Below are 25,498 nucleotides of genomic sequence, written 5' to 3'. Positions count from 1 at the left end.
ATCCTTAAAATTTTTAAATATACCCCAGGCTTGATCGAAATTATACCTCAAAATAATTTGAAATTATTTTTAAACCCGCTCTATTATTTAAACCCGACCCAACTAACATACTGGGGGAATAAGGGGATCTTATGAGTTATTATTTAGTTTGATCGGATTTAAATGATGGAACGGGTTTAAAAAAGGATTTTGAGTATTTTGGGAGATAATTTCCGTCAAGACAGGGGTATATTTGAAAACTTTAATGATGAGAGGGGTATTTTTTATCCAAAATAAGTTCAGAGGATATTTTTAGCCCTTTTCCAAAGTAGAGGGGTATTTTGACCCTTTTCCCTTCTTAAATTGCAACAAAAGACATCCTTTTTTCAAGTTTAGGGGTCAAATTGTATTGTGTATAGTCCGAAATTGAGTAACTTTAATTTTTTATTAAGCTTTTGATCCAATATTATTTAATTTGGAAAAAAAGTTCTGTTTTTGCCCTTATAGTTATACCTCTAATAAAAAATTTAATTTTAAGTAATTTTAAATCATCATTAAAAGTAAAGGGTAAATTTGAACCTTTTTCTTTAAAATTTGGTAACCAAATTCTATCTATTTCATGCTCGAGTTCCATAATTTTAAGAGCCTACTCCCGAGTTTCAAATTTTACTTTTCATTTTTCATCTTATAAATATGAGAAGAATTGCAACTCATAGTATTTTTCGTATAATTTTTGAACATCTAAATTTTAATTTTAAAATATTAAATTAATATATTTCTATTTAACTCTGAAAATTAATCAAATTAACTCTTGAAAAGCGAAACTGACAAGTAAAAAAAATACTAAGGGAGTATTTGTTAATGACAATGGGTGAATGAATGAAAAGTATAATGGAAGATGAATTTGAGCAATTTCCAACACAGGGTCAAATTTGAATACCAAAAAGGTTCAAATTTGCTCTTGAACTTTGTGAAATGGTTCAAATTCACCTGTGGTAATAACACATTAGACTTTTTTCCCATGGAAAACAATCTCATTTGGCCACCAAATGCTTTTGCAAAATTGTGCAAATTTCATTTTTCTTAGGTATTATCCACTATTGCACTAAATCAATCAACACCATAGCAATTAATCCTCTCGACTTTCACAAAGCACCATTTGAAGACCAACGCTACTCCCACCACCACACCCCAGCGACACCCACAGAAAAAACACACATAGAGACTATACAAAATCAACACTTTCAAACACCTTAATCTTTACCACTTTCTCTTTTACCTTTGCCATATGATCACCTATCCTCAACCACTATAATTCCCACTTTGACTGCCATGACACTGCTCTAAATAATTTAGAAGCTAAATAGTATATACCCAAAGCCGGCTCTAGGAGGAGGCCAAAACGGATTGAATTTTTATGTGGAGTTGAATTGGTTTGCTTTTAGTAAAGAACACCTTATTTGCCTACGTTTGAATTCACCTTGAGCAAGAGAAAGTAGTCTGAGATCAACTACTATCCAAATAAGCCCACTTCATGGAAAATTGGGTGATTTACAAGAATGGCCTTGGAGGTGGGTGGCCATGAACTTTTGATCTCACTTGTCCAATGGAACAAAACTTCCAAGTTTAACAAGTTTTTAACTTTTGACCTTGAAAGTTTTCCCATGAGGCACGTAGGGTTCAAAAAGTTCAAGATCGCCCATTTTGAAGGTCATTGGGTGCAATTTCTTGTGGAAAATTTGATTCACCATTCATTTGATATAGATATTACGCACTAATACTATCATCAGATTTCTCAAAAAAGATAACAAAAATGATACTAGAAGAATTTCAATAGCCTTCCTAATGCGCTGTTGTATCTTCATGCTTCATCTTCACTACTTTCAAGGACAACAAGAGCTTTCTTGGTTTTCAACTTCTTAACAGCATTGCCTTTGGACTCTTTGCTTCCATCTGCATCTTTTTGGGGATCTGACTCATAACTAGCAATCTCTTCAAGAATTCTGCTTCCGTATTTTTGAGTCTTCAGCTTGCCAATCAACTTCTCCAACTGCATAAAGGCAGAGAGTAATTTTCGGATGATTGCATCACATGCGAAGCTGTAAGGCTGTGCTATCAATGCAATTGTGTAAACTATAGCAGTCTCAGTTCTTAGCTAGAGGGATCTTTACATTTCCATAACCAAAGAAACATTGCATCTCTAGTTAAGAGGCCATAAATGAGCTTGAGTTGGAATAACTGTGTGGCGTGCACACGAAGCATACAGTAAGTACATTTGCTATGCAAAGTCCTCGGACCTTAGATTATACCATTAAAAAATCTGAACTTTTTATGTCGACTTACCTGTCCTACCTTCTCTTCTTCAGCCATACCCAAAAACTAATCCATTTCCCCAAAAAAGTAAACTTTTTCCTATTTAACACTAAATCTTATTACCAGATGCTCAACTTGGGACTCACTTTTTATATTACTAAAATGTCTACTTGATTTGGCACTATTACAACAGTAAGAGTTAAAATGTGAACATAAGTGAGGAAAACTGTGGAAGCCATTGCTTACTTTTCTTGAATTTTCAGAATCAAATAGAAGAAAACATTTCATGAGAGAAGTAAAAGCGGGGTCCAGAAATTTAGCGGATAACAGTACCAGTCACTAGATTTTCCTTTTAGCAAAAGTAGATGTCACTTTGACATGGACGGAAAGGAATATTGGAGAGAAAAAAGTTCAAATTCCTCTTTCCTGAAGATTTTAGTGAACTTAATAGATAACAAGTAATGAAACACCAAAAGTCAGAATTTAAAACATCAACTCTGTAAGCAAAGCAGTAGGAATGCACCTCTTCAGTTGATTTTGGTTTCTGTGCACTCAAGGTACCGATTTGTTGCGTAGATAATACAGAATGAGGGAATATTCCCCCATGGATGGATGCGAGTTCCTTTCGCAGCTCATCAAGCTTATCATCCAATCCTGATGATCTTTCTCGTTTGGATGATTTCATACTGCTTGACGTCCTTGACTGTCTAGTCGACAACTCAACCTTAATAATTTTATTACCTGAAGGTTAACCAGAAAAAGAAGTTAGAGAACTATAGGACTCTATGATGACTTCAAGCCCTTTTCCTTTCTTTGATTTGTTTGTAACTAGAGATCATAAATAACTGGCTTAGCCAAATGTTGTTCCTGGGCTTAATTTAGCATCTTTCAAGCCAAGCTCAAACTCAGCTTGTATACTAAATGAATCAAAAACTTCGCAAAAAAAAATTGACAGACCAAAACACAAAAAACTCAGATTTGCACTTTGCTCATCTAGAGAACAATGAAATTGTCCAATTGCAATAGCAAAGAATGAAGAATTTATCCAATACTAATTTTACTGGCAGAAAATCAATAGAATTTTTTCTTAATTCTCACAACTAAGACAATCCCTTTAAGTAATAATAAAACATCAAATAGATGATTTTTCATTCTTTTCTCACACTAATAACGATTATGGTAGAGGCTTAGTATGTAGTCTACTCCCTTTTATACTTATCAGTATCATTGTTAGTATTCTATTACTATCTTATTCGTCAAATTGTATACACTGTTGTTATATCTTTTACTTGGGTTACCCTTCTGATGTTTGTTGTCAGTACTTTTCTTTTCTTCAGTGTTTTCACCATAGCTTATACTTTGCATTTTTCAAACAAAATGAGGCCTCTTTACCCCCAAGGTAGGGGTAAGGTTTGTGTACACCTCACCCTTCCCAGACCCCACTATGTGGCTTCTATATTGGGTATGTTGTTGTTGTTGTAATAACCAAAGCTGAAATATTCCCAAAAGCTCTTTTTTTTTCTTTAAAAAAAAATATTAAAAAAAAAAACTCTACACCATCCAATACGAATCATTCCTCACGCTAATAACAGAAAGGTGCTTAACTTGGGCCTGTTTAATGAGTCCCTGAATTTTAAGGCAGTCATCTTGATGGTTGAGTTGCTGCGTATTTGCGAATCTGGAAAGAGAAGGGTACTTACCTTGCAATACTTGCTTTGCCAGAGGTCCAACCGTTACATAAGCATTTGTTGCATAGGCAGTATGCTGAAATTCTTCTTTCTGCAGGGAGGAAAAGTCACAAAGATGTTAGCTCAAAGCTTAAAAAAAGGGAAAGGAGACAAAAGTGGAAACACTTTTCATATCCATCATCTGTTGTCTTGTTTCTGCTGTACAGGGCAAAATGGGAATAATAAAAATTAAGGGAAAAAGGAAAATTTTATTTTATATGCTTTGTAGTTTGTACTTCTGGTCATGTCACAAATTCTACTTTCCCTTTAATCTTGTAATAAAGGGAAGAGATATCCTAAACCTAGATTCTACTACACCTTGCCCAAAAGTTGGATCACTTGAAAATTTGTTTCCCTCAAGTTCAATTTTGTACTTGGAGAAAATGGATCTTTTTGAGGTGGCAGCTAAATAGATACCACTAAACCACACAAATATACAGAGCAACATCAGCAACAATGTTGGCTAGCTAATTTGAGTAACTCCTTAGCTTTCTCTGGACAGAGACCACTTTTATGTCAATTCATGTGTGCGCATGCAACACAGAAGTGCTAATAACAATGTATTAAAATGCGAAAGTGTAGGCGTTTTTGGTTTCCTAGCCGTAGAAGCAAGTTGAATTTCTCAAGGCATGAAAGTGAAATCCTTTTACGATTTATTTTTCTCATTATTTTTTTGTGACAACTGAGAAATCCCCTAGGTCCAGTTAGCGCATGGTTTGGATGGGCCTGCCTTTACCCTCCCTTCTCCACTTAAATATCAAGCTTCTTTTCTCAGTATTAATTAAATATATAAGGATGACTAAAACCATAAGAAAATAGAAAAAGGAAATACCGAAGAAAGTAACTATTGATAGACGGAACCAAAGCAGCAAAGAGCATGGGGTGATAAGACAATGTCATCAACTCAAAGATATCTAGGCACCAGTGATTGACATCGTCAATAAAGTCGCGGCGGTAAAAAATTGGAGACAGATGGAGGCTTAACAAACTAGGGCTTCATGGACGAGTTATCTATTTTCTCAAGTCAAATTCAATGAATTTTAGATGATTATATTACCCCTCAATAACTAGAAATATTAGGAAAAAGAGTGAAGAATTAACTTGCAAAAGGCATACGCCCAGAGAAAAAAATTGTAAAAATGCAAAGATCTAACCCTAGAAACACAAAAAGCAAATGCCACATGTAAGGTACTCTTCACTGGACTCCCATCCAGTTGCCAAATGTATTTGCACAAAGAATATAGGGGTACTTTCTCTCGAGCTCATAATTTTCTAAAATAAGCAAACTTTGGGTGCAAAGGACCACAGAAAGAAAAAAGGATAATGATTGAAGAAGCTTATATTACTCTCGTTTCTTCCTAAATTTAAAAATCACATTAAAAATTTCTGATACTGGTTGCCATGCTTGATAACAAATTGCATTCAAAGTAAGCCCTTAACATAGAAAACCGGAGTTGGAAAAGAAAACATAGAAAGTCAGATTCCCATATATTGTCCCTCTTTCCGTTCTCGGCTACAAACTTTTCTGACAAAAGAAAAATAAAGATTAAAAAGCTGCAGATTATGGACATCAGTACAGCAAGCTATGAAACAACAATCTTGGGATTTAAATAACAAGCAGTCCTTGTTCAGTTTTAGTAAATAAAACAGGAATCATCAAACTCAAACTCTGTGATGCATAACAGATTGTATTACATCTTTGTCTGCAAGTTAAGACCTCAACTCCTTTGATGAAACAATGTGGACAATATTGTATTTCACCCTACGCACTTTCCATCCTTGATAAGCTGGTATATGTTCTAAGGAATTAGATTTTACTTGTTGCTGGAGTGTCAAATTCCTATTCTAATATGTTAGTAAAGGAAGAAATAAAATTAAAAAGAGTCCTTACAAGAACATGATCCAAGATAAGCTTGATGACAAGTTGCTCCAATTCATCCTTTTTCAAATCGGGACCTGGGTAAATACCAAGAAGACTATATTATCTGTTTTGCATCCAGTATCCCTAAAATCGCAAGCAAAATAAGAGAATTAAAAGCAAAGAGCAGCAGAGTAATAATGAATAACGATTTTCTGGGGGAATACAATACAACTTTGGGGACAAGAGATCGAAGCTATATCCATGTAAAAGCTACTTTTAGTAGCCAATAAGCCATAGTTTCCCCTTGCCATAAAGCACTGATTTGGCCTAATTATACTTGACAGTTGACACTGCTTTTGCTCAAGACTGTTTTGTACTTCCTATTCTCTAGGAAATGCATATTTTTTGCAATACCATGATCACGTGAAACTGACCTAGGTTCTTCTGCTTCACCTTTAGTTTTTCCACCAGTTGCAACATTGTGACCCTCTGATCATTCTCTTGTATATCTTTCAGCATAGACACAATGAGTTTTGCATGACCTGCACATAGATAAAGCGTAAGGAGAAAGGCACTTCCCAAGGGGAAGCAAGAATAAGTTTGAATCATCACATTGTAGATATGAAAAATCTACGAAGGATGATATCTTTTTAATTATGGTACAGAGCAATCATAACAACGATAATTGTGCCCAAAGAAAGAAAGGAGAGAGAGAGAGAGATGGAGCTTAGAAATCTAAATACCATGATTTCTTACACTGCAACTAGTTGTCAAGGAATTTGAGCATCCAAACCAACCCCAAGTCAATCAGTGGAGTAGATCTTTATAAACCGTTACTCAATTTTTTGATAAATGATGCCCTTAATCTTCGGGTGACTTTAAATCTACCACTCTCCAGCATGCAACCTAACTTTTCGGTTCAAACATGAAATCTTTTTACAGGAGATGAGGCCGCAGTAACTCAAGAATAGGAGTAGGCTTGGGACAGAGGACTCAATGAGCTAGGAATTAACAGAGAAAATTGCAAAGCAGTAGACGCGATGAATCAATAAGCTTGAATATTTGTGATAGGGAAGTCCATAATAATTCGAATGAGTTGGGAAGAGAATAACTAGAATTAGCCCCTACTAGGAAGATAGGAGAACTAAATGAGTACTAGACTATGAACCGGCTTATCAATGTTTAGCTCTTATATCATATCGAAATCTGAGCATCCAACCACATAAGACAATGATTGAGGTAGCCCAAAGTCTTTATAAACCACTGTAGAGTCCCTTAATCAATGTGGGAATTAATAGCTAACACTAATATATATACATCTATGCCAGTGGATCCATCTTACTTGGACTGTTACGTAACAGAATATTTCTCAATTAAAGGTAAGAATTCGAAATTGATGTGTGTGGGCAGTCGTCCCCATTCCTACGGGTTCTCCACCAGCACGGTAACACACCAACCATCCCCCTTCTCTTTCTCCTGTCATAAAGCGCAACCCCCCCCCCCCCCCAAAAAAAAAAAAAAACCCACCCACCCACCCAAAAAAAAAGTCCCTGTCCCCTTGAATAAGTAAAGACCTTTCTCTTCCCATTTCAAGAGAAAAAAGGAGGGGCAAAGGAAATGATGCAGGGTCGTCCTTGTTTTTTCTTTCGAGGAAGGTAACATAAAAATTAATACTAGCACATTGGCTGTGCTGAAGCCATATTTACAAGTAAAAGAAAAGTGTCCTTGTTCTATTGGAGTCTATGATGTCAAGCAGAGGTGCTGTATCTTCTAAAATCTTTCTCTACATCAAAAATGAAACCAAATATACATTTCATCTCAATTTTTTGGACTGAGCTGTAGCACTCTTTAAAATTCTATTACAGAAGTGACCTTGTATATCTACTACAAAATTCAGACTTAGATAAGAAGCCAACAAAAGTCCTTTTGCTAAAACTCGTACACATAAAAGAAGATTGATATAAGTAAAGTCAAAACAGCATACTTGAGACATCCAGCTCTTCCACCTCATTTGAAAAGGCACAGTTGTCACACATTCCTGAGCAAGATGAAGGTCAAGCAAAGTTGTGAAGCTCTTCCGGCTATTGTGACAAGTTAACATCAGTATCCAACTTAAGAAGTTAAGCATACCGTTGCATTCTTGTAACGGCTCAGCAAAGTGTCGGAAGAAAGCACTTCGACGGCACTCTCTTTTAGACTGCAATAAAAGATATTTATTCCTCTAGCTGATTGGTAACAATTACTATTTATACATAGCTCTAGTAGAAACTGCGTTCCCTATAACTGGGCCAGTGGTTTTTAATTAACAAAACCATAAAACTGATATACTTGTTATACCAACTGTCACTTACTGGTTAAATAATGTCAGTACAATCACAGATTAAGCAATAAAGAAGCATCATGCCTACTTTGACAGGTATGAGTAACCAGCATAACATCTCAACAAGCTCTCTTCGCTCCAAATCTAACTAGTCGGCAACCGTATTCAAACTATTCGATTACCGCTTAAAAAGATGTATTCAGGAGCCAGGTACTTTAAGAGCATCACATAAATATGGTATGCAAGTTTATAGTAAGAGCTAGAAAACTGGCAGGAAAATCTTCTCATTCATTTACTAAGTTTGTGCTTATACTGTACTGCGCTTATAGTGGCTTGGAATGGAAATTGTTCGTTAAATTTTAAACATTTGTTGTTCTCAGTTTGAGTGTTTGTATAAACAAACCAAATGACTAACTATAATCTTTTACCCTTCTCGGAAAGGGTTTTCTTTATGCTTCAAATGCCAATATTACCTCAATTGGTTTGTTCACTGGTACAACCAATATACCTGAAGCTATTAGATGGAGACACAACTCTGATGGAGCCTTTTATGTTAAGAGATTGTACAGGAAAAGAAACATGGTTGCTAGTGAAGGGAGACCAGGTTTGTGGAAGAATGTTTGGGAAAGTATAGCACCTACAAAGGTGAGATGCTTCGCTTGGTTGGTTGTAAGAAGGGCATGCCTAACTCAAGAGGTGCTTCAGAGAAAAGCCGAACTGTTGTGCCCAGATGTTTTCTATGTATGCAGACAAGAGAAACAAACAGCCATCTCTTTCTTCATTGTAGATTTACAGCACAATTATGGTCAATGTTCTTAGGTCTCGCAGAAGTCAAATGGACAATGCCTGATCATACTGCTGATTTATTGACCTGTTGGATCAGAAGAGGGGGAAGCAAGAGCCAGAAAAAATGGTGGAGGGTAATCCCCGCATGCATTTGGTGGACAGTATGGAAAGAAAGAAATGGGAGATGTTTTGAAGATACATCAAATTCTATTCAGAAAGTGAAGGAGAATTGTATTGTATCTTTCTATTTTTGGTGTAAAGAACAATGTATAGAGAATGTAGATGACCTTGTAGATTTACTAGGAGCACTGTAAGTTTATCTTTATCTTTAAAATCTTTTTCGTTACTGTCTGTTTTTTGGAGGTCGCCAGCATACCCTTAATGCTGAGGAATACAAGAATACCAGTTTCTCAAAAAAAAAATATGGTGTTTTTTTCATATTCTAAATTTGATACCAATTTTTTTACTGGTTAGTGATTGTGGGATATCAATAATTAATTGGCACAAAGGAGGTCCACCCATGCATAGTAGCAGAAAAAATGGCAAAGATTGCATCAACTATACAGAGCTCATATCTTTTTGAGAAGGGCTGAATTCCTCAGTATGGTATTTTTCACAAGATGACAAGAGAATTAAGCTAAATGAACAGTTGGAAATAGCAAGTGACATTGCCTCTTTCAAAATATTGTTTGACTGGACATAGCTAATGTAATTATTAAATGCGCAAAAAGCACTATGTGAATTAGGAAGTACTTAGAGATGTCATATTAGCCTTGGGTGCTCACAAGTAACAAAAAGCAAGATAAATAGCGAAGTTCCCTAGATTAAAAGAACTGGATAATCGGGTAGTTCAACTATGATGGAAATTTTCACATGAAATGTTGCAAGAATGCTACAGGATTGTGTCGAGAAGTCTTTCTGAAACAGAAAAGAGGTATTAAATTTTGTTGCACGAAATCCTATTGTCAAATTCTTTAAGTATTATTCTAGGAGGGAACACTACAGAAACTAAAGGAGTACAGGAGAAGGCATACAAGATGTTTATCATATGAACTTCTTCCTCGATGTGGACATGGAGAGGGTTTTAAATAATTAGATGATATGGTAAGGTGACCTTCAAATGTTATTAAGAAATTAGATTACTTTTGCCTTTCCATACCAGCAAAATCTTCTGTTTATTTGGACACTTCTACAGGGCAAACTGATAGTTGATATGTTATGATTCTCATTGTGGATATATAGGCTTATCCAAGTTTCTGAGCTGGTTGTGGGAGAAGAAACTATTGATAATATTTTAAGCAGGAACAAGCTGTTGCTATATCCTTTGAATGAAACCTCTTACTAATGGATTCTTTTTAATAGCAAACAAATAAGATAAATAAAAGGCCATATGCATTCTCACAGAATCAGAATGACATCAATATAGAGAACATAGCCTCTAAAATGAAACAATATTTCAACAGTCAACCTTATATCCTACCCAGGTCAAAAAGGCACAGAAAACATCAAAGTGAAGAGTTGAGGAGCCATACCTGACAATATTGTACTATGTCATACAGATTTTTTAATCCAGAATTCTCATAGAAGACCATAGAACTCTGTCCAAAAATCACAGCCATCAATTACATCATCTTACACTAAAACGTTAACAGCATCAGTCTAAACAAATTTTACCTGCCTAGGAGCATCAGCAGGCCTAAAGAAAAGAACACATTCAGAAGGCAGTCCATCCCTTCCAGCTCGACCACTTTCCTGTGGAAAGGCAGTTAGAGAAAGAAAGCCTATATCGTGCAAAATATGCGCAGGGGTAGGGAATTAGGACCTGGTAGTAAGTCTCCATGGATTTGCTCAAGCTGTGATGGACGACAAATCTGACTATGAATAAGTAGGAGTGAGTTTATCATATCAGCAGAGAATACCTCTATGAAATAACAAATTAATTGCACGAGCAAGATTTACTATTATGTTTTTGATTGTTAAAGGTTCATTGAAAATCAAGCACCAAGAAAGGAAATTGATGTCTACCAGACATGTACAATTAAGATTCCACAAGAAAGAAGCTTAGGTATATTTTTGTTTCACAAGTAAAGAAGCATATAAATATTAGGGCACTACTTGAAAAGAACTCATCTCATTTTGTTGAAAGATGAGAACTAGGTGAAAAAACGGATACAGATTCCAGTCCGTGGTCCAGCAATCTTATGAGGAAGCTGTTGAAAAAAGGAAGGACCATTTCTAATAGCTTCTGAATGTCTTAAATGGGTAAGAAATTTATGCATTGAGGAAAAATCTTGATAAGATGTGTTAAGATAACTGTCTAATAAATGATATCTTTTTTCTAATTCTACTGAGCGACAGGAATTGAGAAACATAGTCGGCCTAGTTAAGAATCTACGCTGCATTACTCTACCAATGCCGGTAGATAGATAGTCAGCAACTAGCTTTGCTACATCATCAGCTCTTTTCTACTTCCTTTTTTTCTTTTTTCTTTTGTGTGCGTTAAAATTTTTATGGATGTTCCCCAAGGGATGCTAATCAGCTTTGAACTAAATTTTCTTAGTCCTGCTAAAACATGTGTGCATCACCTATTTTCCCCATTATAACAGGTTTTAACGGAATATAGCACCCCATTATTCCAGGCCCAAATCCTACCCTTCTCTGTTGTAATTGCTGCCAGTGCTACTTCTTCCACCTCACGCTCATGATCTAGCCCCATATCCCACCCTAACCCAGCTGCTCTGTGATTATTCTAGTCGCCCATCAGGGATGGATACTATATGTCCATCCCTCCTTCCTCCTTCGCATATCTAAGAGGGGCTGATTCCCAGATTATTAGAAGGATAGCTTCTTGTTGTTGCTTTTAAATTTTTTCAACTTTCACTTATTTCACATTTTGTTGTTTTCCCCGTATTCTTATTCTACTTGCAATTTACTTCCTCTTGGTTCCTTACCTTACAAAAAAACAAAATCACTTCCTCTTGGTTGAAATGAATTCCTAGAGATCCAACAAAGTAAAGACTCCGGATACAAACATTGAGAATGGCATAGTATTGTCCGATTCATAAGGATAGAAACCGCTTTATTCTCAAAATGAGCAATAGTCATAAAGGTCGTGTTATCTTTTTTCCATTTTCATCGATTAGATGTTGAGTTTTTGGAAAAAAAAGTAAGTACTCCCATTATTATTCAATGTTAATAAACAAGAGTTTTTCTTAACTCCTTTTTTCAACCCATACAATTATTGAATACAAAGGGGTTTTTTTGTTAATACTTGTGTCAACTAGTTGCTGTCTTGCTGAAGAAGAATCGATGAATGCTTGTTTATTGCTATATCTTTTTCTTTTTCTTACTTTTTCTGGTTTGAAATTGTTTTGCTGCTAATTATCTTATGTTTTTCAATTTATCTTGATTGAGAAAAGGAACGTAGGTTCTGAAGAAAAAAGAAAAGAATCGATGAAGATAGAGTTTGGGTTAAGAAATCAATATGTAGTAAATTTTATACATTCAAGAACAAAATGAATCTTAATGCCTAAGATATTGGAACTAAGAATTTAATCATGTCGCGTATCAGACAATAGACTAGATCATTATTCTTTCTGGATATATAATAACTAGATTGTTGTTAGGACAATGAAAACCATATGTCGAGAAAGCTTCATTCTTTTTTGAGACTGAAAAGAAAATCATTCTGTGACTCTTAATCCGTCAATATTATCCAATCTCGAGGGACAGTAATATTCAGATATCAAATTTTTTATCAAACAAACCCTTTGTTTATAGACCGAGATCCCCAAGCTTGCTTAAAGAAACTATTGCCAAACGAACCATTTTAAGCACCCAGGGGTGGAGGCAGGGAGGACTAATATCTTCACGAATGTATGAATTTATATGATAAGACATGTCAAAAGGATATAACCAAGTAACTTACTAACCATCTGGCTTGTTAATTTCCATGCTAAATGATATATGAATTTATATGACAAGACATGTCAAAAGGATATAACCAGGTAACTTACTAACCATCTGGCTTGTTAATTCCCATACCAAATGCCACCTGAAAAAGAAAAGCACTTCCAAGTATGATAATTGCCATAAAAAGTAAGAAGTCAGGGCACTTCAGGATACATACCGTACCAACAATGACTTGCAACTTTCCATTACTCCACCTATGACATCACATATAAGTTACTTGTTAAATTAGAATAAGATTTTTACAATTTATTAATAAAGAATAACATTTTAAAATTAAAAGAAATGATACCATGAATTATAACCGCACAGATACAATAATAAAAGAAAATCACAATTTTTTTTTTAAACTGCAACTGTAAAACGAAAATCACAATTTGGCAGCTCATATGCTGTAGATAATATCATTTCTTAAGGTGTGTTTTATGATAAGTATTTTCGATGAATAATAATTTCAGAAAACTATTTGTTAGATCATTTTCCAGAAATAGTTGGGTGTAAGGCAGGTAACATATGGTAATAGCAGAAGGTATGGGCACGGGATGATGTCTCAGTGATGATTTTGTGTACCTTAGCTGTGTTATTTGAAGTAACAGCAGAAGGTGGGATGGAGCATGGGATGATGTCTCGGTGATAATTCTGAACGTTAAGGTAACGATAGTGTTTGTGTTTATTTAAAGCAAGTGAACTAGTGTAACAATTGAGATATTTATAAGGGAAAATGACTTAAAACCATCAATGAGGTAAAATTACCCCTGATTTTTTTATTTATTTTTTGATATGGTATTACCCCTGAATATTCTCAATGATAGAAACCATCAGACTAAGAGAATGATCTCATCAAGCCACCCGAGGTAAGTGAACGATTAAGTTTCTATATTATAAAGGCTCAGATATCATGTGAAAAATAATAGAAAGATTGAGAGAATGCATGGACCAATGTCTTATGCTTGTGAAGCTATATAGGTGACTGACAAAATATAGTACTTTCTTTCAATGTGGGACAACACATGTATACCAATTAAAGGAACTCCAATTAAAAGAACTGTTCTCGAAAAGATTACCTGCCTCTTAAAAAAGTAAACGGAAAAAAAACAAACGGGGCCAAGGTGGAAACTTCCTTTGCTAATGAAAAAAGCAGGAAGGTAGAGACCAGCGTATCAGCAACTTGTAACCATATGAGAAAGGTAAGACATACACATCTCGTGTAATAAGAGGGGCAAAGTCATATGTTGCTGGAAGTACTTGACAGATGATGGTAGATGACTCAGATTGAGTCGTATGTAGATGACTCAGATTGAGTCGCGCATACAGTTAGTATATAACTTTTTAACACCTGCTTGGTGTTTTCTTAATGAAACTTTTGAGTTATCAAGCGGAAAAAAATCTGCTGATTCAACGGCACAAGAGTCCATGGCATAGTAGATTAAAAGGCAAAGGGAAGTCATGAAGTTCCTTATCCCTTATTTTGTATAATTGACAAGTAGTATCTTATACCTTATTTCCTTTTAGTGCATATCGCCCGTACAATAATAAAATTACCCCTCTATGTATATATATATATATATATATAATAAAATAAAAGGCAAAGGAAATTACTAAAAAGGTGAAACAAATCTGTTTGCAAAGACAATATTCATAAATAATTACAGTCAAAAGGTAGTAGTATATATAGAATGAGCAGACAGAAGTATCAAAAGAAAATTGTTGTACCTTAGATGAACTCTCTCACGAGCATTTACATCCATATCCGCATGATAGTGATCAGCTGAAATTCCCCTTTCACGCAATTCTTGTGCAACCTAGATTTTGTCATCAAATAAGAAGGTGAAACAAAAAAGTTTGAGATGTAACAATAACAAGAAAATTGAATCGAAACAACACAATGCAAATACAATGTAGACCAGAAAAAGTAATTAAAAGGAACACAAGAATTACTTGCTATTTTACCTACTACGATACAACATTATTATCCTGTCCATAACAAACCAAATTGCCGTGGTCTCACACTTCTATAGAAGGGGCAAGACTAGATTATTGTTAACCGCCATATAGAGTAGATGTTGCCAAAGATAATAAAAAAAGACCCAATCCTAGGAGGATTAACATTACTAAACATTGCTATAGTTCTCATCTTGCACTAGACTAACTACGCTGTTGTAAGAAAACCTCATCTAACCCCTTTTTTCACTTGCTCTCTCTCTCTCTCTCTCTCTCTCTCTATAAAAGGAAGCACATTTGAGTGGTTGCGCTTGAGACCACTCAAAATTAAAATGTGGAAGGCAAATGTAATAAACCAATTTTATTTTCTGTGAGAGCTGCCAGACCAATCAAAAAGATAACGAACTCAGAATGTTTTAGGCTTCTGGCGTTATACTCTAACCAATACGCCATATCTAGACCAGTTATGCACCTCCCCTTGGAATATCACAGTTCGTTGTGTGACCAAAACCACAATGCTCACCAAGTGAAAATAGATAACAGAACATTCCCAGATTAGCCACATTAAATCTACCATAATTATCCATCTAAACACAATGAGAATGAACCTTGTTGCTCATTTTGCACAACGATTGGAACTATTGTTTTGTGAATAATAGGTACCTCTCATATATCAAAACCAAGTGAGTTTCTTTACCTCTTTTTAACTTTTGCCTTTTCCAAATAACAGAGGAATGTTGGAAAGGTTGTAATCGCGTTAGGTGTAATAAGAAGGATTTGCAAGTGAAGATCCAAATGAAGCAAGTTCAAAAGCAAGTGCTAGAGTGTGGAAAGCTAAAAGAGTTGCATTTAGAAGCTTAAGCGGGTTGTGAAATTATTTGATTTTATATCATTATGCTCCAAAACAGGAGAAACTCCAGTAAAATATTTATTTAATAGCAAAAGGATAAACATAAGCATTTCAAAGAAAGGAAAGTCAGTTTAGATGCAAGTACATCAAGAGAAAAGAACATCACAAACCCAAGGTTTCTCATAAACAAGGTATGCACCATTTTCTAGTCTAACAAGACAAAGGGTATAGAAAGAGGATACGCACACCTGCATGATGAACTTTAACGGCTTGAATATTAGATGCTGAACACTACATATACCCCGAGTTAAAACCAACTCTGTTAAGGATGAACCTCAAGTTCAAGATTAAATACGTTATCCTTTTTTTGATAAGCAGTTAACAATATGATCCTTTCACACCACATCCAATTGCTCAAAAGAAAATCATGCATGAGCTGCATCCTTTTTGAACCATTAGAGATTCTGAACAAAAACTCTCGCCAAACTTGAACCACCAACAATCGACCACATATCACATCGGCCGACTTAGGCCATGGAAGAAATGATTGAGTTTTTACAAGGTGATTATATGCTCTATAATTAGTTCATGTAAGCAACATCCAGATCTCAAGAATTCCAGTTAGATGCCCAAGCAGTAAACTTCTAGCACAGAATGCTCTGTAAAACTATTGCACATCCAATCAAGCACCATTACACGTATGTGCCTAAGTGCAGTGTAACACCATGTTTGCAGATAAAATTAATGCACGAGATGGAGTCTTACACAACAGAGGTAATGACATTACCTGTTCACACTCCTTCCTGGAGAAGCAATAAACTATCCCAGATTCATTATTTGGATATGATATTTGAATATATTCAGCAATTTCATCAACTACTGTCTTCGCTATAGATGACTTCTCACGTACCTGCAAAATGAATCAAACAATTTGAAACATAAGATGCCCATTGCAGCAAATGTTATAATTTTACTTTACTTTGAGTACAGCTATACCATGTAATAAAGATTGGATCTGTTCACTGAACTAACAAACTTAACGCATCTTGGAATATGAAGCATCTCCATCAGATCGTCCTGTACTTTCTTTGTTGCAGTTGCCTGGAAACAAACATCCAACCAGCTGCTGTTCAGAAATTATTCGACAAATTAAACGAATGAAGGACATTTGTTCACTTCAAGCTACGACCAAATACATACTGTTAGAGCAACCACAAGAACATTTGGAAACTGAGTCTTCAATATACCAAGATTCTTGTAATCTGGACGGAAATCATGGCCCCACTGGCTACAGCAATGTGCCTCCTGCAGGCAATTTGAGCAAAGTAATTGGCATAAGGTGACATGTAGTTCCAAGCAATGGCATATCTCTTCACTACTCTGCTGCTATAAATTATATTCAGTCAGCTTGCGGATAATTCCCTATTGAAGAACTAAAGAATTTTATCCATGAATAAGAGTTACTCTTCACTGTCTTTTATTATACAGTTTTTTTTTTTTTTTGAAACTGGTAAATATTGTATTCCTCAGCATTAAGGACATGCTGGAAACCTTCAAAAAGGAGCAAACAGAGTAAAAAGGAATACTTACAGTGATCTTAATAAGTCTACAAGTTGATCTATATCTTCTAAGCCTATCTCTTTACACCAAAAATAAAAAGACACTATACAATTCCATTTGACTTTTTGAATGGAATTGGTTCTATCTTCAAAACATCTATCCAAATTTTATTATACAGTAGACATTAGCTTTCTATTGCAGATCAAAATAACTATTTATGAAACATAAGATTTACAAGATCTGCAAGATTCAAGTCACTAGGATACGGAATGTGAAACTAAAATGGTATACGTCAAATTTAGGCAATTATTCTTTTGATAGGTAAAGTTGAAAATATTACTGATGTATTTCAGCAAAAAGATATTGCTGAACAAGAGTACATCCTCAAAACTCAGGTAATTATACTGATTAAACAATTATAGCTATCAGATTAGTCAGACCAGAGTTATTTATAGTGAGAAATAAAAGATAGGGAGACTCTTCGTGATGCAATCCAAGTTGCCTCAAGGACATTTCGAGAACCTTCCCGGGGATTCCAAGTGTGGATGATTGCCTGGGAGGATGAAGTGGAGAAAGAGAAGCATCAAGATGGCCAAATGAGTGAAGGGGATGGCTACCCGTGCAAAGAGGGGCTATTACTTAAATACAAAGCCATCATTTCCCAAAGGAAGACCAACCAAACAAGGCCATTACTTCATTAAGGGTATAATTGTAATAGCTAGATGTCTTCCTTATTTTCCTAGTATAAGTAGTAGGCTAAACATTTCATCAGACTTGGCCTATTTTGATGAATGATATTTTGATACTCTTTTGAGAGGTTGAGTGTTTGAGGGCTTGTTGAAGCCATTGATTGTGCTTGTCACATTGTTGAGAGGATTGGTTGCTTGGGACATTAGTTCCCTTGAGGTAATCCAAAGATTAGGTGCTTAATAGTGTGTAATTAGGAGGTCTTAGTTAATTAAGAACTTTGGTTGCCTAACTGTGCCTATTTTTGTGTCAATCTATCTATCTATTTTAATTTCTTGTTGTTTTTTTGTTTTTCCATATCCGTTATTGTATCAATTGGTATCACTTTGGAGACTAGATGAATATAAGGCAAGGATATTCTAATACTGTACTCTAATATTCTAACACTGGCACCTGACATTCTAACACACACCCGCAAATTCAGCGTACGGAATCTAATTTGAGTTTGTTTATTTTGAAAACATTTTTTTTTTGATAAAGAAATTTTTATTAATGTGAAAAAACTGGAAATATTCCCGTACCTGAGCAGTATATCAAAAAGTAACACAAGCTCATATTCTTCTTTTATAATGATAGTGTATGGACCAGCTTGTGCGCATCGACTATTCCATCCGGTACCTATTACTTCTCACCAATATAGGTATAGGGTAACTCTACCCACCAAGGCTTTTCTGTCTAGATATCGTTAAAGCTTTAACTACAGTATACTGGAAGTGGGAAAGACAAAATTGCAGACTTACATCAATTGAAATTAGAGAAAGACGACCAGCATGGTGACACTTTTCAAGTTTTGACATAAATCTCTTGCTCTTTGATATCTTTTCTGGTGTAACATACAATATTTTAAGCTCATCTTCACCTTTCTCCAAAGCCTTGTATATGAACTTCTCATTCTCCTTGGTAGTTGTTGAGGTTAACATGAAAGCTGGGATGCCTAAAGCAGCCAATCCCATGACCTGAGGTAATAACTTTTGTCAGGCGTTGTTGCATTTAAGAAGAAGATGGGACTGGGTGCTTGGATACCTGATCTTGAATAAGAGAAAGCAAAGGACTGACAACAAGAGCCACGCCATCCCGAAGAACTGCTGGAAGTTGGTAGCAGAGACTCTTACCCCCACCAGCAGCCATAATTACTAGAACATCCCTTCCACTCATTATTGCGTTTATTATCTACAAACAGATTACTGCACATCAGCAAACCTCTAAATGGAAAATCACAATTAAATTTTCAAAATTCAGCACAAGACGATTTAATGTAAATCTTTACTTATGTGCACTTTGGATTCAGTACTGCCCGAAGAGGAAGTGTTTTATTTATCAATAATCTACACAACAATGAAAAGAAGTGTGGACAGATCAAGTGAGATGAATAATGATTTGAAAATTCTACCAGTAAATTACACCCAAATAAAAGTTTTCAGAAACGGAACCTAGCCTTAGGGTAAATATTGCCACAAGCAATGTTTTTTTAGATAAAGTAATATATTTTATCGAAAGTTGAGCAAAACCCCGTATACAAGTGGTATACCAAAAGTAAAGAACCTACAAAAGCAGATGGTTCTCTACAAACGACACCCAGACATCTATGCATACAGGAATTCCCACAAGTCATGTTACTAACTTTATTATAGAGGCATCCCTATCTTTTCTTCCTTGCCAATGTTGAATCCATTCCACACAAAATACAATGGTCAACTGATCAAGGCAGTTAGGCACCATCTTAGGAACAAAAATAATGCCTCAAGAATGACCAAAAGTACTGCACCATCTCACGATGGAGAAGTAAAGCATTTACAGACTCCTCATTTACACCACTACAACACTCATCTGATGCCTCTGACATCGCCCGGACTCAAATGCAGATATACAATTGCTCATCTTAAATCTTAGTGTGATTAAAGGTGTAAATCAGAGCTTTAGAGTATGATTTGACAGAGAATGTCATTTTTTCCTCTTAATATGATTAAAGGTAAATGAAATCCTTGAATCCAGGTGCAGCACAAGCTGGGTGCCTCTTTTCGCTTGAGCAAAGTTTTGAAGTAGGCACCAAAGCAGTAAAGCAGTGTTTTAAGAAGTGAAACGAGCAAATAACCCATGAGACTTTAAGTGAAACGCGAGAAACAGGATTGTTTAATATGAAGCGGATTTACTGAAAATATAAATTTTATCTGATATAATATTTATGATTTAGCACTATTTGTAAAAACTTGAAGTTCACTTACAAGAACAAAGACCAAAAAAAAAAAAAACACTTTCGCAACAGGAGCAGAATGGAGAGGGAGTGTCAGTATGAGCGCAATGAATAGCGTGCAAGTGGAATCTATTTTAGGCGCTTGCAGTGACCATCACCAAAAATTAAATATTCCAACCCCCTTCCCGTTGTCAATTGAATGTTCACCTCTTATATTGAAATCCTTTTTTGATAGGTTCACCTATATTAGAAATTTGGTTTTACAGAAAACTGGATCTAGGTAATACTGAAACCTCATGTTTTGTGTTGAAAACTGGAACACTTACTCTTAAAGATGAATCACAAAATTTTTGTAAGCATGCAAAACCTTGCAATATAAGTCAACCAGTAAAAAGTAAATATAGACAGGATGGACCAACCTCTCGCTGGTTTGCACGATATTTTGATATGCCAAAAACATTAAACCTAATGTCATCAGCTTGAGAGTCCCATTCAAACGGCCTTGACCAGTCATCTACTGAAACAGCAGCATTATCGGCACCCGGGCTACTAGAGGATTCACAACTTTCCACCAGAGCTTTAAGTTCAAACTGTCTCTCATGCAATTTCTCTTGTCGATCTAGCAAAAATTTTATTTGGTCTGGACAAGAAGACATTGAGAAGACAATGCTTTCAGATGGACAAATAATTTACATTCCAGAAGAATTGAAAGTTCAACATTTAAGGACAGAAACTCCATCACAAAGACAAAAAAGACGACACAGTGAGGGAGGAAAGTAAAAATCAACACAAAATCACTAAAAGATTAGTTGCAACAAGGTCGCGAAACTCTTTGTTAATTAAATAGCAGACGAGTGAGGATATATTTGTCCAGAATAACATGTTTTGTTTTTTTTGATAACGTAAATAATTTTATTAACAATTGGGGAAACCCATATACACGCCGTATACCAAAAGAAGAGAACCTACATCAAAATATGGTTCTCAACAAAAGAGATCCAATCCTCTATACAAATAGGGACCTCGTAAGTACACCAAAAAGTAACTAGAGACAAAACACTCCTATGCAATTTTACAAAATCTTGTTCAACCCCATCAAATGCCCTCCTATTTCTCTCTTTCCAAATGACCCACATGATTGCTATAAATCACATTGACTAAAGTTATGTAGAATCACATTTCCAAAAGCCAGTAATCCATGTTGGACACCATGTCCATAAAGAAAAGCTGGAGAAATGGGCCACACGTGCAATAGGGTGTCCGGAGTTTTTCCAATCTTTGAAAACATCACACAACCCTGACAAGGGTGCGTTAAAAAAAGTGAACACAATTGATGCGACACAAAAAAAAAATTCAAAAAAATGGATAATTAAATTTTAGAACTTTTATGACATTGGTTCGATTAGATAAGGAAAGAGGAGAGTCCGACACTAATTGCTAAATTAATATGACCCTCATCTACCGTAGTCAACCAGTAACAATGCAAAACATATAAACTTACTAGTCAGCACGAAATAAAGATACATGATTTCTTTTTGATAAAGGTAACATCTTGTATTCATATCCAAAAGCAGCCCCTGGAAGTGCTGAAGGGGTAATTACAAGCTCATAAAAAGAGCCATGGTGAAGCTGTCAAAAGCTAGTCTAAAACTAGTCTGCTATATCATTACATTTTTCCTATAAAATCTATCAAATCCCCTATATCCCCCAATAAATTCTGTTTACACCAAAAATATAAGACACTAAGACAATTCATCCTAAATTTATGGATGGAGTTGCTTTTGTCTTCAAAGAGTCTTAAATTTCTCTCTTTCCAAGCTATCTACCAAATACAAGCAGGGATTAGCTGCCACCAGTCCTCTTCTCCATTTCTGTTGCCAATCCCTTGCCAACTGTTGAGTAGTTCAAAAGTAGTTTTAGGCATGACCCAACCAACACCAAGAATACAAAAGAACATGTACCACAGATTTGCAGTTGTCTTGCAATGAATGAAAAGGTGGTCGTTTGTTTCCACATCTAATCCACAAAGTAGACATCTTGAGCAAATCGGAAAACCTTTTCTTTGTAGCCTTTCAGGTGTTAGGCATGCTTTCCTAACCACTAACCAAGCAAAGCAAGAGACCTTTAGGGGGATCTTGATTTTCCAAATGAATTGCCAAGGCCACACCACTGTGATGGAGGTTCTATGATTATAATTCCAGTAGGCAGACTTGACAGTGAAAAAGCCCTTACTATTTAGCATCCATGATTTCTGTATTCTTATTTATAGGACAACATCATGTTGGACCTCAATCAAGGTTGCTAAACATTCAAGTTATTTTGTCGGCTATCACCCATCTGCTATTTTTCTCAATAAGAGGATGTTCCAAAGCCCAGCCTCCAAAAGTTGCTTACAAAATAGTACAATTCTTCATTACATGGATGCCTAAACAATAATGAACAACATATTGACTTAAAATTTCTTAGAATAGAAGAACAAACTTTTATGGATGACGAAAGCCAAAGAGAAGATAACCTTCAACTACATATGACCATAAAGGTCAAAGTTAAACATAGGTATGCTTTCTATCTGCCTACATGAATGCAATAGGCATTCAATTTCTTTCACAACCAAATGGAAGCAAAGAAAACAACTATATATGTTTAAGCCCCCAGGACTTTCGCCTAGTGGTGAAAGCATTGCATGTGATGTGTGGATCAGGCGCACGTCACAAATTCAAACTCTACAGCAGACAAGAACCTGGTATTTAAGTGTAGAAAGATAAAGCAGCGAACCAACTATCCTCCGGATTCCGAACTGTGCACCAACTGACCCTCAGGGATTTCTCGGTTATTAAAAAAACAGCTATGATCTAAATGCATTTATATGGGAAACAATGATTTTGAAATCTCCTGCCATCAGCTCTACCCAAAGGCATAAACATTTTCAATTGGGGAACAAAACCTAATTACTCTGAACAGCTAAGCAACAATTGTTTGCAAAGATGTATGCATATAAGTAATATGATAATACATGCATATGTATAATATAATCTTTTATATACCATTAAATGAGAGAGCAGGAAGCTCCAGTTCAGTTCCTACAATGTACCTACATTGTCAGCACTGACTTTTGTAATCTACCCAAACTCACCCAAAAAACACAATAGACTATCCACCAACTTATTGTTTTGTTCCAATAACAAGAAAGGTCACATCTTTTAATTTTAAACATATACTATATATTTTGTACTGTAGAATTGTTTGACCTCTTTTTTTTTCCTTAAGTCTAAAGTTATTATTCGGATTGCAAAGGCCATATGTTACTAATCCAGTATCCACATAATTGGTGCCTAATCTTTGATTAAGACAAAATCAATGAAGTAATATCCGCTAGCCGGTGTTCTTCTAACCACAAGAACCATGCCTCTTTTTCTTTTCATGTAGACAAGCACCAATGTTTACTTTCAAGTCCTCGCATCCTTCTCTCTCTCTCTCTCTCTCTCTCTCTCTTAAATCAGCAGTTTCTCATATGAAGCAGTGGCCAAAATAGAGGAATGAATCATTTTCATTAACTGGAATTCCTGCCTAAAGCTGGAAAAGAGTTTATCTTTTGAATGAACCAATCAAGAATAAGCCAGAAAGAAATCTCAAACTTTTCTGTTAACAAATTCAGAAATGTTATGCATAAAATTATGCTGACTATCTGCCTCAGTTTCACCTGAAGAACAGAACTCAGTGACTAGCATCTTACAAGACAATGATATACATAGTAGAAGCTACCCAACATCAGACTTGGCTTTGAGATTATGTAACAGTCATTCGTCTTTATTTATTCCTTCGGTTAAACTACTATTTAGACTTGCACTCAAAGGATTTGATTAGCCGATCCTTTAGAGTGGGAAAATGCAACACAGAAGGCACTGGAGACATAGAACCAAAAAACCTCTATACAAATCAATTTTACACTAATGACCCTATATGTAACTTAAAAAGTTTAAGACTTTGGTGATTAAGTGGAAAATCTTTATCTCCATCTTTTCTATTTGTCGCCAACAAGTACCTCGGTTCCCAAAATGCCCCCAACTTTGGTTACAATGATAAGATCATACTATTATTCCACCATTCCATGTAGCAACATTTTTTCTCTTTCTCTTCCACGTTCTCAAGACACTAGACCTAGTTGACAACTCCAAATAAATAGTTATATTTGTTGCAATAGACACTATAGAGCCTAAACCCATTCTAAGATCTGAGGTGGTAAAATGCTCAAAGGCTTAACTTTAGACACAAGCAAAAGCCACAAATGATTCTTACAACCAAAAAAAAAAAAAAAAGGAAAACTTACATAAATATACCTTTCTTATTCGGCCATCTAGTTTACCAAACATGGCCGAAGTATTCCCTACCTATTCACTTCGGCTGTATAGCTAGTGTATAGGTATGTATATTACATGTATAAGTATGTATAGTATATGTATGCTTATTATACACTATACAATACCTATACACTGTGCACATATTTGGTAAACAAGATGGCTGAATGGTATTCGGCTGTAATTTTCCCTTAAAAAATGCTTTATTTACCCTTGAAAATTCCAGAGTGCAAGCATAAGCCTATAAGTCACTACTACATGCAGCAAATAAAATTTAAACCCAGGACTATATGTCATCATTTGTGGTATAATCAATGTTATTGCAAACAATATAAAGGGAAACATAAGATAAACAGTAAAAAAAAAAAGTATAATAAGCTAACCTTGAACGTCTTGAAGCTCCACTTCAACATTCAAAAGCTCCTCCAATAGTTCTTCTGTTCTTCCCATTTTACTACAGACAAAAAAACAAAAACAAAAAACTCTAAATAACTTTCAGTTCATTTTGTTCTGCATATTTATTTTTTTCTTAAAATAGTGAGTGAAATAAAAGAAATGCAGAAAGTACCTTTGTGTTTATAGTGTTCTCTGTTGAATCAAGATGGTGGGCTTGGGCTCTCTGGTGAGGTTTAAACGGGCCAAGTGCACAAATAGCCCAATTGAGGACCTCTATTTAAGGTATAGCCGAAATTCATACTCACCATTGAGACCTTTTTTTTCACAAAAATCACTTATGATAAGGTTTGATCAGTTCATTAAATTCTACTCCCTTTGTCTCGTAATAAATGTCACCTCAGCAAAAAATACGCATATTAAGAAACTAATAATGCAATGTGAAGTTTATCAAATTACCCTATATAATAAAAATAAATTATTTTTACCTTTTGATTAGAGAATGC

At 35.4% G+C, this 25,498-nt stretch overlaps 1 protein-coding gene across 2 annotated transcripts; it reads right to left on the bottom strand.

The window, feature by feature from the left end:
• Positions 1–1,703: 1,703 nt before the first annotated feature.
• LOC132635553 (ATP-dependent DNA helicase Q-like 2) lies at positions 1,704–25,161 on the bottom strand. Of its 2 annotated transcripts, XM_060351981.1 has the most exons (20): positions 24,983–25,160; positions 20,664–20,884; positions 19,077–19,223; positions 18,794–19,009; positions 16,947–17,051; positions 16,743–16,847; positions 16,534–16,656; positions 14,669–14,757; positions 13,116–13,152; positions 13,007–13,040; positions 10,809–10,861; positions 10,661–10,738; positions 10,519–10,584; positions 8,011–8,077; positions 7,865–7,918; positions 6,315–6,422; positions 5,911–5,975; positions 3,993–4,071; positions 2,816–3,033; positions 1,704–2,029 (listed from the first exon to the last, which is right to left on the bottom strand). In XM_060351981.1, exons 1-20 carry the CDS (start codon positions 25,047–25,049, stop codon positions 1,841–1,843), a joined length of 2,121 nt encoding a protein of 706 aa, XP_060207964.1. In that variant the 5' UTR covers positions 25,050–25,160; the 3' UTR covers positions 1,704–1,840. The 2 variants fall into 2 exon arrangements, with proteins under 2 accessions (XP_060207964.1, XP_060207965.1); XM_060351982.1 differs by lacking the exons at positions 1,704–2,029; positions 2,816–3,033; positions 3,993–4,071 and having other exon boundaries at positions 5,911–6,024; positions 24,983–25,161.
• Between the last annotated feature and the right edge of the window lie 337 nt (positions 25,162–25,498).

This window comes from Lycium barbarum, chromosome 4, assembly GCF_019175385.1.
Source record: "Lycium barbarum isolate Lr01 chromosome 4, ASM1917538v2, whole genome shotgun sequence".
NCBI classification, from domain to species: Eukaryota; Viridiplantae; Streptophyta; class Magnoliopsida; order Solanales; family Solanaceae; genus Lycium; species Lycium barbarum.
This window is presented reverse-complemented; position numbering and strand designations above follow the sequence as displayed.